General features: G+C 48.9%; 2 protein-coding genes across 5 annotated transcripts in view; one reads left to right on the top strand and one right to left on the bottom strand.

The window, feature by feature from the left end:
* Nucleotides 1-3,836, bottom strand: part of DROSHA (drosha ribonuclease III) — a 390,676-nt gene extending 386,840 nt beyond the window's left edge. Inside the window, exon 1 of one of the 2 annotated variants that reach the window (XM_075314852.1) lies at nt 3,792-3,836. The gene's annotated coding sequence lies outside the window, so the exon portion shown is untranslated. Of the gene's footprint in view, nt 1-692; nt 739-3,791 lie in introns of those variants that run through there. The other variant, XM_075314853.1, reaches the window with a different exon arrangement.
* A 311-nt stretch (nt 3,837-4,147) lies between these two features.
* C6H5orf22 (chromosome 6 C5orf22 homolog) overlaps nt 4,148-16,344 on the top strand; it is a 129,413-nt gene continuing 117,216 nt past the window's right edge. For 2 of the 3 annotated variants that reach the window (XM_075314850.1, XM_075314849.1), the window contains exon 1: nt 4,201-4,353. In XM_075314850.1, the coding sequence (XP_075170965.1) occupies nt 4,288-4,353 (66 nt within the window). In that variant the 5' untranslated portion in view covers nt 4,201-4,287. Of the gene's footprint in view, nt 4,354-16,344 lie in introns of all 3 variants that reach the window. The other variant, XM_075314851.1, reaches the window with a different exon arrangement.

Genomic DNA, 16,344 nt, shown 5'->3' with positions numbered 1-16,344 from the left:
AAGATTGAAAAAGAAGCTAGAGACTGCAGAGGGGAACAAAAGAAGAGATGGGATGTTTATTTAAAAAATAAATAAATAAATAAAATAAAAAAGAAAAAATTTAGAGCATGTTTCCTTACATGTCATGTTACACACAGTGATTTTCTTGCACATAAACAATGGACTGATTCCATCAGTATGTGGTCAGAGCATCGGTTTTTCCTATTTACCAGAAACTGATGGAGGTTTCGCAAACGTCTCCCATGAAACAAGCGTGAAAAATGAACAGTGCTGGGATGAGACCATGATGGCATCAGTGTGCTGTCCGAGTGCCCCACAGTCCATAGATTGGAGTGTCCGATCAAAGTCACCAGCACCAATCACAATTGGACAAGTTATAGACTATAAAGAGCATGAGTTTTATCTGCATAGATAAACGTGGTGTACTTAATCCTGTGCACTATATGTCCTATTGGGGGCCTCTATGTTGGAGAAACAGGACAAAGACTGAGAGCAAGAATGAGATCTCACCGCCACACAATAACAGACAAAAAAACTCATTTACCTGTGGCCAAACATTTCTGTGCTTCAGGACACAGCATAAACCACATGAAAGTCATCATATTAAAAGGCAATTTCAGACCACAAAATCATCGAAAAGTCTGGGAGTACAAATTCATTAAAATCTTTAACTCTGTTGACACAGGACTTACCCTTTTAGGAGGATTTATGACTCACTACAAAATCTGAGGAGTCTGCTCCAGAGCATCAGACCTAGGATCCTACATGGATATTGGGACAATAAACCTTTCACACCACTAATCAAAGCAAATTAAGTATTCACTCTCTAAGCTCAGTGTTTGTTTATTTAAATGTCCTTTTATTATGCCATGCCTTTGCCCTGTGTATATATTTGTGTTTCTTCAGATTTTTTGTCATACCATGCCTGATGAAGGGACCTGAGATGTCTCGAAAGCTTGCTTTGTAATACCATTTTATTTTAGTTAGCCATTAAAAGGTATCACAACTACCAAATTATAATTTTTTTTCTCTGATTGAGAGCAATCAATCATCTGCATGAACTCATATGTGAAAACCAAAATGAAGCCTTATAAGCATTACCAGGGACAGCACAGTGGCTCAGTGGTTAGCCCTGTAGTGCTGGGGTCCGGGGTTCAAATCTCACCAAGGACAACATCTTTAAGGAGTTTGTATGTTCTCCCCGTCTTTGAGTCTGTTTCCTCTGGGTTCTCTGATTTCCTCCCACACTCACAAGACATACTGATAGGGAATTTAGATTGTGAGCCCCAATGGATGCAATGATAATGTTTGTGAAGTGCTGCGGAATATAATGGCGCTATATAACCAAAGCATAATAAATAATTACCTATAGGGGATACGAGAAATACATTGGCAGAATAGTGATCTGCAATGTGTACCTTGTCCAGGAACGAAGAAGTAATGATACTGGCCATGGCTGAAGGTTGCAGCTTCCCTGCATGATGGCTAATAGATGAAGTGGTACTTATGGTCTACTTATCAGTTCTCCAGTGGACTTTTATGTATTATCCATAAGTGGTGACTAGTGCTGAGCGAGCACTTCCATGCTTAGTACTCGTATTGAGCAGTTGGATGCTCAAATGGGCACAACTTGTGTACTGAGTGTAATTAAAGTCAATGGGGAAGTTCCCCATTGGTTTCAATTTTTCTCTGGCGCCTCGCCGGGCATCCAACTGCTCATTACGACTGCTGAACACCTAAACAAGGTAGTGCGCTCATCAGTAGTGATTACTTGTTCATGGGTGGGGGTCTGACCACTGGGACCTGCACTGGTTTGGAAGAACGGAGCACTATTATCCCCCTTAGGCTATGTGCCCACGTGAGCTTTCACTTGCGGATATACCCGCTGGTATGTACGCAGGTTTCCCGCAGATGATCCCCGAAATCCGCAGCTATACATAGCTGCGGGATTCCAGCGAAATAGCTGCAATAAACCTGCGGACATTCGTGCGACTTACCTGCGGAAGTCCCGGCCTCTATCTCCATAGTGGAGGGCTGGGATTTCCGCAGATATTTCCGCAGAAAGAATTGACATGCTATTACGTGCGGCTGCGAGACATCCGCAGCATATTCCGCAGCCACATATACTGTAGCATTCATACAGAACTCCCCATGTCCCACAGGATAACATGGAGAGTTTCTGTGCATGCTGAAACCTGCGGATTTATCTAGAAAATCTAGATAAATCCACAGGTTTTCCGAGGAAAAATCCGCAGGTGCGAGCTCCCATGGACACATAGGCCTAAGCGGGCTTTACACACAGCGACATCGCTAGCGATGTCGCTGGTGAAAACGCCCGCCCCCGTCGGTTGTGGTTCACGGGGAAATCGCTGCCCATGGCGCACAACATCGCTAACACCCGTAACACAAACTGACCTGCCTAGCAACATCGCTGTAGCCAGCGAACCGCCTCCCTCCTAAGAGGGTGGTTCGTTTTGTGTTACTAAGCGGACGCCCAATAGAAACCAGGGGGGCGGAGATGAGCGGGACGAACATCCCGCCCACCTCCTTCCTTCCTCATTGCGGGCGGCTGCAGGTAAGGTTCCTCGTTCCTGCGGTGTCACATATAGCGATGTGTTCTGCTACAGGAACGACGAACAACCTGCGTCCTGCAACAGCAATAATAATCAGGAAAGGAAAGACGTGTCAACGATCAACGGTTAGGTAATTTTGATCGTTAACGGTCGTTCCTGCGTTTCACACGCAACGACGTCGCTAACGAGGCCGGATGTGCGTCACGAATTCCATGACCCCCAACGACATCTTGTTAGCGATGTTGTTGCATGTAAAGCCCCTTTTTGAGTGAAGCAGTAGTGTGAATGCTTGACCAGCGTTCCTTTTGTTCCCTAAGGGGCTTTTTCTGGCAGCTCCAAAGAGAATGAATGAAGAGGCATCAGGCGCCCAATCTGACACTCCATTTTAAAAGTTGAAGCCCATAAGTCCCCGTCCTCCTGATCACTGTGGTCCAAGTGGTTGGACACCCACCGATCAGTAAGTGATCCCCTATTCCGTGGACAGGTGATAACGTGTTTCCATTGGACAAGCCCTTGAAATTTGTCACAAAGTAACCAGCAGCGATATAGACCTTCAGCCATAGCGGAGGTAGTGCTGGAGACACTCCAGTGCTGGGAGGCTGGGGAACCATCTACAACACAGAAGTGCCCCCGCTAACCCTCCGAGAGAAAGCAGGACATCTGCAGCTGAATAACGGGGTCCTGGGAGGAGAACAGGGGAGGCTGGAATATGTCCATCTGTCCATGTCCTCTATTTCTGCATGGCGGATGGAGCCTGTGTGTGATCGGGGTATGCCACTCTAACCGCTTGCCCCCATAGCCAGAAGGCTGGGCTCACCCACCATGACCACAGGTACCCGTCGTGGATAGCCTCGTTTGGTGACAAACACCGGCATGGCGTGGCGGATAACCAAACAGTGCCAGCCTGCAGAAATCCTTTAGCGGTGCTGCATGACTCCCACCTCAGCGGTATAGAGTATGCAAGCCAATGATGCCCACCCTGCACCTGCCCACCACTGCAATAGGGTCACTCATAACACTAAACCTATACTGCCCCTAGGATCATGGACAGCACTGAGTGCCAGGGCAGCCTGATGCCAATGCTGGCTTCTGGAACAGTAAGAACCAGTATAAAAACTAAGTGGTGTGGATACAGAGACCCATAATGAATGCTAATGTGCAGGAACAGCCATACTCCATCATCTAGGAAGTCATATCATAAGCGCACATCACACTCACCCAGCACAGAGGCAGCAGCAGAGCAACGGATGTCCCGCCCACACTCAGCGCCAGGGAAAAGTCACGTGGAGGAACGCTGCAAGGCTATTGGAGAGAAGCCATGCCACTCACACACGTGACAAGAAGAATCAATAAGAACAGAGCAGCGCTAGTACGGCCCCGCCATCTTTATTAAGGGCATAGTACTGGCATTTCTGTACAGGATGTATGTAACAAAGGAGTTGTACGGGCAGGTCATATGACGGCGCTAATAGACGCTACACAGTTACCTAATACTATGGAAAGGCGTAGTATAGGGAGAAGCGTAGTTCTCATATGTGACTCTTTCTAAAGAACAGGTGAGGGCTATGACCTTAGCAAAGATGGCGGCAAGGGATCTAGAGTCTAAAGTTCCTGTCGGGCTGCTCGTTGCCTGGCCAATCAGCGCTGGGGCCGGCCCCGTCCTGTCTGCAGCAGGTGAGCCGGCCACCGGGGAAGGTTCTACAGAGGAGCAGACATGAGCGGCCGCCGCCTGAGGAGATACCGGGAGCTGCCGGTGTGGGTGGTGGAGGACCACCACGATGTACGTACTCCGCTGCCCTCCGTTACCGGGCACACTGCTGGCTCTCTACGGGGTCACCCTGACATGTTAGACCGGGCGCAGCCGGCATTACCGGCCGAGCTGAGGCTGGGTCCTACTAATGAGCCGTCTGATAGATGACACTGCCGTTATCTGCTGCAAAACAGCACTGTCATATTCACAAATGGGCATGGTCAATACAAGAAATGTGCTGCTCATTAAAACTGGCCTCCGTTCCTCAGATATTACCCTTTTCTATTGTTTACAGCATGTTGCCTTGGAAACCGACCCCAGCTGCCAGTCAGCACACAATGTTCAGTGTTTACAAGATATTTCTGTGGAGCCTGTACTTGTAAGCACTGTTCTGGAGCTGGGCAGGATCGCTGAAGAGAGCTGCTACTTCCTAATCCTGGCCAGCTTCAGTGCAGTGTTTACAAGCTATTTCTGTGGAGCCTGTACTTGTAAGCACTGTTCTGGAGCTGGCAGGATCGCTGAAGAGAGCTGCTACTTCCTAATCCTGGCCAGCTTCAGTGCAGTGTTTACAAGCTATTTATGTGGAGCCTGTACTTGTAAGCACTGTTCTGGAGCTGCCAGGATCGCTGAAGAGAGCTGCTACTTCGTAATCCTGGCCAGCTTCAGTGCAGTGTTTACAAGCTATTTCTGTGGAGACTGTACTTGTAAGCACTGTTCTGGAGCTGGGCAGGATCGCTGGAGAGAGCTGCTACTTCCTAATCCTGGCCAGCTTCAGTGCAGTGTTTACAAGCTATTTATGTGGAGCCTGTACTTGTAAGCACTGTTCTGGAGCTGCCAGGATCGCTGAAGAGAGCTGCTACTTCGTAATCCTGGCCAGCTTCAGTGCAGTGTTTACAAGCTATTTCTGTGGAGACTGTACTTGTAAGCACTGTTCTGGAGCTGGGCAGGATCGCTGGAGAGAGCTGCTACTTCCTAATCCTGGCCAGCTTCAGTGCAGTGTTTACAAGCTATTTCTGTGGAGACTGTACTTGTAAGCACTGTTCTGGAGCTGGGCAGGATCGCTGGAGAGCGCTCCTACTACCTAATCCTGGCCAGCTTCAGTGCAGTGTTTACAAGCTATTTCTGTGGAGACTGTACTTGTAAGCACTGTTCTGGAGCTGCCAGGATCGCTGAAGAGAACTGCTACTTCGTAATCCTGGCCAGCTTCAGTGCAGTGTTTACAAGCTATTTCTGTGGAGACTGTACTTGTAAGCACTGTTCTGGAGCTGGGCAGGATCGCTGGAGAGAGCTCCTACTACCTAATCCTGGCCAGCTTCAGTGCAGTGTTTACAAGCTATTTCTGTGGAGACTGAACTTGTAAGCACTGTTCTGGAGCTGGGCAGGATCGCTGGAGAGCGCTGCTACTACCTAATCCTGGCCAGCTTCAGTGCAGTGTTTACAAGCTATTTCTGTGGAGACGGTACTTGTAAGCACTGTTCTGGAGCTGGGCAGGATCGCTGGAGAGAGCTGCTACTTCCTAATCCTGGCCAGCTTCAGTGCAGTGTTTACAAGCTATTTCTGTGGAGCCTGTACTTGTAAGCACTGTTCTGGAGCTGGGCAGGATCGCTGAAGAGAGCTGCTACTTCCTAATCCTGGCCAGCTTCAGTGCAGTGTTTACAAGCTATTTCTGTGGAGACTGTACTTGTAAGCACTGTTCTGGAGCTGGGCAGGATCGCTGGAGAGAGCTGCTACTTCCTAATCCTGGCCAGCTTCAGTGCAGTGTTTACAAGCTATTTCTGTGGAGACTGTACTTGTAAGCACTGTTCTGGAGCTGGGCAGGATCGCTGGAGAGAGCTGCTACTTCCTAATCCTGGCCAGCTTCAGTGCAGTGTTTACAAGCTATTTCTGTGGAGCCTGTACTTGTAAGCACTGTTCTGGAGCTGGGCAGGATCGCTGGAGAGAGCTGCTACTTCCTAATCCTGGCCAGCTTCAGTGCAGTGTTTACAAGCTATTTCTGTGGAGCCTGTACTTGTAAGCACTGTTCTGGAGCTGGGCAGGATCGCTGAAGAGAGCTGCTACTTCCTAATCCTCGTCAGCTTCTGTGCAGTGTTTACAAGCTATTTCTGTGGAGCCTGTACTTGTAAGCACTGTTCTGGAGCTGGCAGGATCGCTGGAGAGAGCTGCTACTTCCTAATCCTGGCCAGCTTCAGTGCAGTGTTTACAAGCTATTTCTGTGGAGCCTGTACTTGTAAGCACTGTTCTGGAGCTGGCAGGATCGCTGGAGAGAGCTGCTACTTCCTAATCCTGGCCAGCTTCAGTGCAGTGCTTACAAGCTATTTCTGTGGAGCCTGTACTTGTAAGCACTGTTCTGGAGCTGGGCAGGATCGCTGAAGAGAGCTGCTACTTCCTAATCCTGGCCAGCTTCAGTGCAGTGTTTACAAGCTATTTCTGTGGAGACTGTACTTGTAAGCACTGTTCTGGAGCTGGGCAGGATCGCTGGAGAGCGCTCCTACTACCTAATCCTGGCCAGCTTCAGTGCAGTGTTTACAAGCTATTTCTGTGGAGACTGAACTTGTAAGCACTGTTCTGGAGCTGGGCAGGATCGCTGGAGAGCGCTGCTACTTCCTAATCCTGGCCAGCTTCAGTGCAGTGTTTACAAGCTATTTCTGTGGAGCCTGTACTTGTAAGCACTGTTCTGGAGCTGGGCAGGATCGCTGAAGAGAGCTGCTATTTCCTAATCCTGGCCAGCTTCAGTGCAGTGTTTACAAGCTATTTAATAAATAACTGGTTTCTGCAAAAGGTTAAAGGGAATCTGTCATCAGATTCTCGCTATGTGATCTGAGGGCACTAATGATGGAGCTGAAAACCTGATTCCAGGGATGTGTCACTTACTGGGCTGCTTGGTGCAGTTTTAATACAATCCCTGTTTTGTTTGATGTAGATATAGCTTAAAGAGAAACTGTATAACCATGCCCAAACACCTGACTGGCAGCTTCCTGTGTACAATGTACATTCTCAGGAAGCTGCTAATCAGTGGTGAAGAATACTAAGAGAACTAGGAGGGAGTAAATGACCAATATCATAAGTTTGAAAAGAAATCAGTTCAAACAAGGACAGTTCAAGTATAGCAATATAACCTTTATTAAATATAAAAAGCAGGGTTTTTTTAAAAAAACTTGAACAATAATCCAAAGTTATAAGTTATAAGTAGAGACAGGAAGATAGAAGAAAGGTTCAGAGCAAAAGGCTGTTAAGGTCTGAGCCATCACCATGGGGGATAAAAATAGAGGCTCAATCCCGGCATGTACGAATTTAGTATTACAATCCTAGTGGGGGAAAACATGCCGATTATTAAGAAAAGCATAGTTACTTACCCATGGTGAAGCCTAGTCAGACCAACAGCCACCGCACCCCAACGCGTTTCGTAGTCTTTTTCAAGTTACTGCGACATGGTGTGTGGTGAGGGGGATCTATTTATATGTGCCCCAAACAAATGATAGGTCAAACGCTCGTTATCGGCCGCATACAGGGGCGGAAGTCCGTCCGGAGCGTCCATCATCGGGCCGTTCCCGGAAGTGACGCGGACGTATCAGTGTCGTCACACTGCGCCCGCCTCATCCCGTTACGGAGGCCGTCATACAGGAGGCTCGGGAGGGAACCGCACAGCGCATGCGGGCCACGGGCGCAGCCATCTTTGAAAAGGGCACTAAGAAGGGCAAAAAACGTCTCTGGCGATACCAAGTAGAAATATGTTTAATATATATCATAAGTATTAAAAACGGGGGTGGGAGACACTCCCAGGTATTAGGGATATATCATGGGTAGTATGAGAACGAAGTATATGATCCCATAAAACAGTACACAGTAGAGGGGAAGGACCAACTGAGCATCTCTCCTCCCACCCATGCTACAAACAGGCATACACTTCACATCCAAGAGATGTTTCTCACCCAGCTTATCATTCAAGGTCCGCATCCCATCTATATGTCAGCCACAGTAAAGGGCAACAAGGAGAGAACAAGGGAAGAAAAGTGATCCTAGAGACAGCATCTACCCAAGAAGATATCACATATTAATACATCGATCTCCCAATATGAAGCTATAATAAGGGAGAAAGATAGATATGAAAAAGGAGGGGAGAATTGAAGGAAAAAATTAATTATAGGAAAAAGGACCAAAATAGGAGTCCGGCGTGATGGGACCCACAACTCCAATCCAAAAACAGGGACAGAGTCGGAGGGCACAACAGGTCGGCACCTATAAAATAAATTTTTTTTTTAAAAAAAAACCTGCTTTTTATATTTAATAAAGGTTATATTGCTATACTTGAACTGTCCTTGTTTGAACTGATTTCTTTTCAAACTTATGATATTGGTCATTTACTCCCTCCTAGTTCTCTTAGTATTCTATATTGTCTTTTTGAGGGTGACCATATGTTTTTCTATGATGTATAAGGTGGTCCTTGGTGTCCCATCCTGTTTCTTAATCAGTGGTGAAGACAGGGTTTCACAGAGCAGCCTGACTGGCCTGTGTGTGAGGCCTCCTTCCCACATCTGGGTCTCCGGTATGTGTGACATCCATTTTCACACGTTTCGGAGACACCGACATATGGTGACCCATTAAAATCAATGGGTCTATTCACACAGCTGTGTTTTCACAAGGTCCGTGTAGCGTATACGCGTGCGCCACACGGTGACATGTCTGTTTTTCTTCGGCAGCACAGATGTCAGCTCTGGAATATAGCAATGCAAAAACAATTGTTTTCTTTATAAAGTTAGTTTTCTTTATCGTTCCTTTGGGAGACCCAGACCATGTGTGTTTAGCTTCTGCCTCCGGAGGACACACAAAGTACTACACTTAAAAGTGTAGCTCCTCCCTCTGAGCTTATACACCCCCTGGTAGCCAGTCCTAGCCAGTTTATCGCTTTGTGTCAGGAGGCATACATCCACGCATGCATTCTCATCTGATTTGTTTGACTTTTGGAAAGAGTTTGAAGAAAAGCGGGTCCATGTCTGGACTCCCGGCATGTCCCTTCTCACCCCACTGTGTCGGCGGTGTTGTTAAGGTTGATTTACAAGGCTGAAGCCTTACATGCCACGCTCCTTCTCCATCTTTTCTGGGCTCTGGCTTGAAGTGGGAGCCAGCACAGTCTCCATCCACAGCCCCTTGAGGATTCTGTTGGACCGGAGCACTCATCCCCAGGGACATGGCCCTGCATCTCAGCAGCTAAGTACCTGAGACGTTTATGTTGGGGGTCCCGGTTCTTTATTGTATGGGGAGAGTATGCTGTATGTGATTGTTTTTAACTTTTCCGGCGGGTTCTCCAGCTTTTGCCAGAGAACCGCGCCGATGGTGCCTGCTTGTCGGCCTCGCCGATTAAATTTATGCCCCGGCTTCGCCGGAGGCCTAGTTTCGTTTTCCTGCCCTCGCATGTCACTCATGCAGAGGGACAGGTTCGGCTCCTCCCGGCGGCCGTTCTACACAAGGGAGGGACACTCCCCACTGCTGGGGTGTCCCTCCTTCCCTGCAGGTCTCTATAGGCCTCCAGTTCCCGCTCTTTTATAGGAACGCCCCATTTCTCAGGCAGAGTTCACTCTGCTCTGGGACATCCTGCATTCTGCATCTCTGCTGAGGTGCTGCGCACTTGGGGACCGGGCTTCGGGATCTAGAGGGCACACAACACCGCGCTCAGCGGTCTGGTAAGCCACAGCCGGTCTCCGGTTGTGGACCTCTGTATATTCTCCCTGCGGTTCATTCTCTGCAAAGCCCCCACTCCAGCAGCATGTCTCACACAAGGAGCAAGGCTCCAAAGCTTTTTGCTGCATGCACTGCATGTAAGCTCCTGCTGCCTGAGCCGAGCACCTATCCACATTGTGATGTCTGCTCTAACTTGGCGGTGCCACAGCCTGGAGTCTCACCCCCAGTGGTCTCTCAGGCTGCTGCTGCTGCACCTGTGACTGAACCCCTGGCCTGGGTAGATTCCTTTTCTAGGTCCATATCCCAGTCATTTGCTGACTCCATGGGACTTTTGTCCAGGACTTTGATGAATATGCATCAGCCCCCCCTCACAGGGTGCCTCTAATACTCTTGACAGAGGACTCCTATCCTCTGACCTCCGTCCATCAGAGCTCACGGAGGATTCCTCATCTGATCCCAGACCCCGTACTTCGAGAAGGCGCAGGGTTTCCTCCCCCTGCCCATCCCACAGCTCTGTTTCAAGAGCTGACTCTCAAGATGAGGAGGATGCCCTCACTGGGGGCTCGGAGGCTATGTATCCCATCGATTTCTCTGAGGGTGACTCGGACCTTAGTGATTTGATTGCTTCTATTAATTCTGTGCTGGATCTCAATCCGCCAGTGTCAGAGAAGCAACTCTCTTTGGCAGAAAAACATCAGTTTACCTCGCCTAAGAGAGTGAAGAGTGTGTTCTTTAACCACTCCAGTTTTCAGGCCGCTGTGACCAAACCCAGGGCCTGCCCTGACAAACGCTTTCCAAAGCGTGGTTCTGATGACCGGTTTCCATTTCCACCTGAGGTGGTCAAGGAGTGGTCTCACTCCCCAAAGGTAGACCCTCCGGTGTCTAGGCTATCAGCCCGGACCGTTGTGTCGGTGGCTGACGGCACCTCACTTAAGGATTCCACTGACCGTCAGATTGACCTTCTGGCCAAATCTGTGTATGAAGCGGCGGGGGCCGCGTTTTCCCTGACTTTTGCAGCAGTGTGGGCTCTCAAAGCCATCTCTGCTTCTCTAGAGGAGATGCATTCCCTCACCAAGGAATCTATGCCTGAGATGGTTACCTTAACTGCTCAGGCTTCAGCTTTTTCATCTTATGCCATGTCTGCCATGCTAGAGGCTGCTCACCGCACTGCGGTGGCTTCAGCTAATTCTCTTGTTATCCGCAGGATTTTGTGGCTTCGAGAGTGGAAGGCAGATGCTTCTTCCAAGAAGTTTCTTGCTGGGCTCCCTTTTTGCTGGTTCACGGCTGTTTGGTGAACAGCTGGATGAAATCATTAAAGAAGCTACTGGCGGGAAGAGTACTTCCATGCCACAAACCAAGACCAGGAAACCCGCCCATGGTAGGAATCAATCGAGGTTTCGTTCCTTTCGTTCCTCCAACTGGTCATCCTCTCAGCCTTCCGCCTCGTCCGCTAACTCAGCCAAGGATCAGAAATCCAACTGGCGCCCAAAAGCGTGTTCGCAGAAGACCGCAGGAGGTTGTGCCACTAAGGCAGCTTCCTCATGACTCTCGGCCCGCTCCAACCACGTCCTTAGTCGGTGGCAGGCTCTCCCACTTTGGCGACGCTTGGTTAAAGCAAGTCTCCGATCAGGGGGTGAGAGACATCATATCTCACGGCTACAGGATAGAATTCTCTTCCAGCCCTCCAAACAGATTTTTTCTCTCAACTCCCCCCTGCTCCAAGGCCACCGCCTTCTCGCAGGCCGTGGCGTCCTTGAAGGCAAACGGAGTGATTGTCCCAGTTTCCGCTCAGGAACGGTTCTGAGGTTTTTACTCAAATCTCTTCCTAGTTCCAAAAAAGGACGGTACCTTCCAGCCCATCCTGGATCTCAAGCTTCTCAACAAGCATGTTCGGGTCCGGCATTTTCGCATGGAGTCCCTGCGATCAGTCATTGCCTCTATGACCTAAGGGGAGTTCCTGGCGTCCATCGACATCAGAGATGCCTATCTACATGTGCCAATCGCAGTGTCACATCAGCGTTGGTTACGTTTTGCGATAGGAGAGGATCATTTCCAATTCGTGGCTCTCCCCTTCGGGTTAGCCACGGCCCCTCGGGTATTCAAGGTCATGGCGGCAGTGATTGCGGTCCTGCACCTCCAGGGGTTGGCAGTGCTCCCTTACCTGGACGACCTTCTGGTCAAGGGTCCATCCAGCGCAGACTGTCAGCGGAGTGTTTCGCTCACTCTCGCCACCCTAGCCCAATTCGGGTGGATTGTCAATCTTCACAAATCCACTCTGACTCAGACTCAGAGTCTCACGTACCTAGGGATGCAGTTCGAGACTTTGCCGGCACTTGTGAAGTTGCCCTTAGTCAAACAGCAGTCCCTCCAGCTAGCGGTGCGCTCTCTGCTGAGGCCCCGCCGTTATTCCCTCAGGCGCCTGATGCAGGTGCTGGGTCAAATGGTGGCTTCCATGGAGGCGGTTCCCTTTGCCCAGTTCCATCTGCGTCCTCTGCAGCTGGACATCCTCCGCTGTTGGGACAAGCGGCCTTCCTCCTTACAGAGGTTAGTGGCTCTGTCGCCACGGACCAGGAGCTCTCTTCAGTGGTGGCTTCGACCCCTCTCCCTGTCCCAAGGGCGCTCCTTCCTGGCTCCGTCCTGGGTGATCCTCACCACGGATGCCACCCTATCTGGCTGGGGAGCGGTACATCTCCACCACAGAGCTCAGGGCACTTGGACTCCATCCGAGTCAGCCCTTTCAATCAATGTGCTGGAAACCAGAGCTGTGCTTCTAGCTCTCCTAGCCTTTCACCACCTGTTGGCGGGCAGGCACATTCGAGTCCAGTCAGACAACGCGACAGCGGTTGCCTACATCAATCACCAAGGCGGGACACGCAGCCGCCTGGCAATGTTGGAGGTCCAACGCATCCTTCAATGGGCGGAGGACTCCAAGTCCACCATATCCGCAGTCCACATCCCTGGCGTAGAAAACTGGGAGGGAGATTATCTCAGCCGTCAATCCGTGGACGGTGGCGAGTGGTCCCTGCACCCGGCAGTGTTTCAGTCAATCTGTCGCAAATGGGGCACTCCGGACGTGGACCTAATGGCATCCCGTCACAACAACAAGGTTCCGGTTTACGTGGCTCGCTCCCACGATCTTCAGGCCTTCGCCGCGGACGCTCTGGTTCAAGACTGGTCCCAGTTTCGTCTGTCCTATGTGTTTCCCTGTCTAGCTCTCTTGCCCAGAGTCCTGCGCAAGATCAGAATGGAGGGCCGTCGAGTCATCCTCATTGCACCGGACTGGCCCAGGCGAGTGGAGATGCCGTGGCATCTTCCGGACCATCCAGACCTGCTCTCGCAAGGTCCGTTTTTCCGCCCGAATTTTGCGGCACTCAAATTGACGACGTGGCTCTTGAGTCCTGGATTTTGACGGCTTCTGGTATTCCTCCTGAAGTCATCTCCACTATGACTCGGGCCCGTAAGTCTTCCTCCGTCAAGATCTATCACAGGACTTGGAAAATTTTCCTGTCCTGGTGTCGCTCTTCCGGCCATTCTCCTTGGCCATTCTCGTTGCCGACCCTTCTGTCTTTTTTACAGTCCGGTCTGCAGCTAGGACTGTCCCTTAACTCTCTCAAGGGACAAGTCTCATCTCTATCTGTGCTGTTCCAGCGGCGTATCGCCCGGCTGGCTCAAATCCGCACCTTCATGCAAGGTGCGTCTCACATCATTCCGCCTTATCGGCGGCCCTTGGATCCCTGGGACCTTAACTTGGTCCTCACGGTATTGCAGAACCCCCCTTTGAGCCTCTTAGGGAGGTTTCTTTGTATCGTCTTTCTCAAAAGGTGGCCTTTCTAGTTGCCATAACTTCTCTTAGGAGAGTCTCTGATTTGGCTGCGCTCTCCTCGGAGTCACCTTTTTTGTTTTTCACCAAGACAAGGTAGTTCTCTGTCCGACCCCGGACTTTCTTCCTAAGGTGGTCTCTCCCTTCCACCTTAACCAGGATATTTCTTTGCCTTCCTTCTGTCCGGCCCCTGTTCATTGCTTTGAGAAAGCGCTGCATACTCTAGATCTGGTGCGTGCTCTCCGGATTTATGTGGCTCGCACCGCTGCGCTTAGGCGGTGCACCTCTCTTTTTGTGCTAACCACAGGGCGGCGCAAGGGTCTCTCTGCTTCTAAGCCAACCTTGGCCCGTTGGATTAGATCGACCATTTCGGACGCCTACCAGAGTACTCAGGTGCCTCCCCCGCCGGGGATCAAAGCACACTCGACCAGAGCTGTCGGTGCCTCTTTGGCTTTTAGGCACCAGGCTACAGCTCAACAAGTCTGTCAGGCTGCCACTTGGACTAGCCTGCATACCTTTTCGAAGCACTACCAAGTGCATGCTCATGCTTCGGCAGATGCGAGCTTGGGCAGACGCATCCTTCAGGCGGCTGTCGCCCACTTGTGAAGTTAGGCTCCGCCTACTTCTTAGATTTTTCTGTTTATTCCCACCCAGGGACAGCTTTGGAACGTCCCATGGTCTGGGTCTCCCATAGGAACGATAAAGAAAAAGAGAATTTTGTTACTTACCGTAAATTCTTTTTCTTATAGTTCCGTATTGGGAGACCCAGCACCCTCCCTGTTGCCTGTTGGCAATTTTCTTGTTCCGCGTGTTATCACCGGCTGTTGTCGTGGACAGAGTTTCCGGTTGTTCCGGTTCTTACTCGGTTCTACTTGTGGGTGGCTATTCTCCTTCAGCTTTTGCACTAAACTGGCTAGGACTGGCTACCAGGGGGTGTATAAGCTCAGAGGGAGGAGCTACGCTTTTAAGTGTAGTACTTTGTGTGTCCTCCGGAGGCAGAAGCTAAACACCCATGGTCTGGGTCTCCCAATACGGAACTATAAGAAAAACAATTTACGGTAAGTAACAAAATTCTCTTTTTTTCTTTTGCCGCTTTTACACAAAAACTATCATAAATGTATAATTGCTATAATCCTACTGCCCCAAAGAATAAAGCTGTGTTACCATATGGTAAAATGCTTAAAAAACTCCCCAAAAAACTATTCCTGTACTGCTGCTTTATGTGCATTCTGCCTCATAAAAACTGATAAAAAGAACATTGTGTCCAAAAATGGCACCAACTAAAACATCAACTCATCACGCAAAAAAACCAAGCCCTCACATGACTATCGGCAGAAATCTATATATATAATTGCCTTATTCTGTCTGTCTTGCTCCAAAATGACGTCATTACAGTGACAACCGTCGCCACACCGCGCGCGCTAATGAGTCTGCGACCAACGGCTCAGCTAACTGAACAGCCCGAACTACGGGCCGACAGGACAACGCCCGACACTTTTCCCCGCACCCACACGGAGCCCCGACTCCCCGGTGAGTGCTGCACCCCCGGGAGCCCACACCGGAAACCCAGCCGACACATACCCAGCGCTCGCCACTGCACACATTATCCCACTCGGCTCTACCCCGCCCCCGCACACATTACCCCGCAGGATGGGGGTACATGTCAGGATGGTGGCTGCACCACGATGGGGGCACATACCAGCATTGGGCCACATCACAGCATCAGCCCACATACCAAGATGGGGGCCATACAAGGATGGAGACTATACCAGGATGGGACACAGACATGGATGCTGCATATAATTGCCTTATTTTGTCTGTCTTGCTCCATAATGACGTCATTACAGTGACAACCGTCGCTACACCGCGCGCGCTAAAGAGCCTATAAACCAATAAACAATTATAACAATATACTAAATTAAACCTAACCCATCCAGTCCATTCATTACCTTATTATTCAATCTGCTAACCTACATACACATTCTAGACTACCCGATAGTTAGAATCGGGCCACCTTCTAGTACAGACAATAATTTGGCGATGCAACAGCTTTTTCTTAAAGAAAAAAAAAAAGCTTGTTTAGTGTGAGAGTAGCAAAACAGTAAAAAAAATCTCCAGCTTTATACTCTGTGTGTGTGTGTGTGTGTGTGTGTGTATATTTTTATATATATATATATATATATCTCTTTATAGTGTGTGTGATATATATATATAGATATGTATGTATGTATGTATGTATGTATGTATATGTGTATATATATATATATATATATATATATATATATATATATATATATATATATATATATATATATATATATATATCTACATATATATATATCTACATATATATATATCTACATATATATATATATATATATATCTACATATATATATATATATATGTGTGTGAGATATATATATAGATATATATATATATATATATATATATATATATATATATATATATAATCGGTGCCTACAAGTAGTATTCAACCCCCTGCAGATTTAGCAGGTTTGATAAG

Source organism: Anomaloglossus baeobatrachus, chromosome 6 (genome assembly GCF_048569485.1).
Source record: "Anomaloglossus baeobatrachus isolate aAnoBae1 chromosome 6, aAnoBae1.hap1, whole genome shotgun sequence".
Classification (NCBI taxonomy): domain Eukaryota; kingdom Metazoa; phylum Chordata; class Amphibia; order Anura; family Aromobatidae; genus Anomaloglossus; species Anomaloglossus baeobatrachus.
This window is presented reverse-complemented; position numbering and strand designations above follow the sequence as displayed.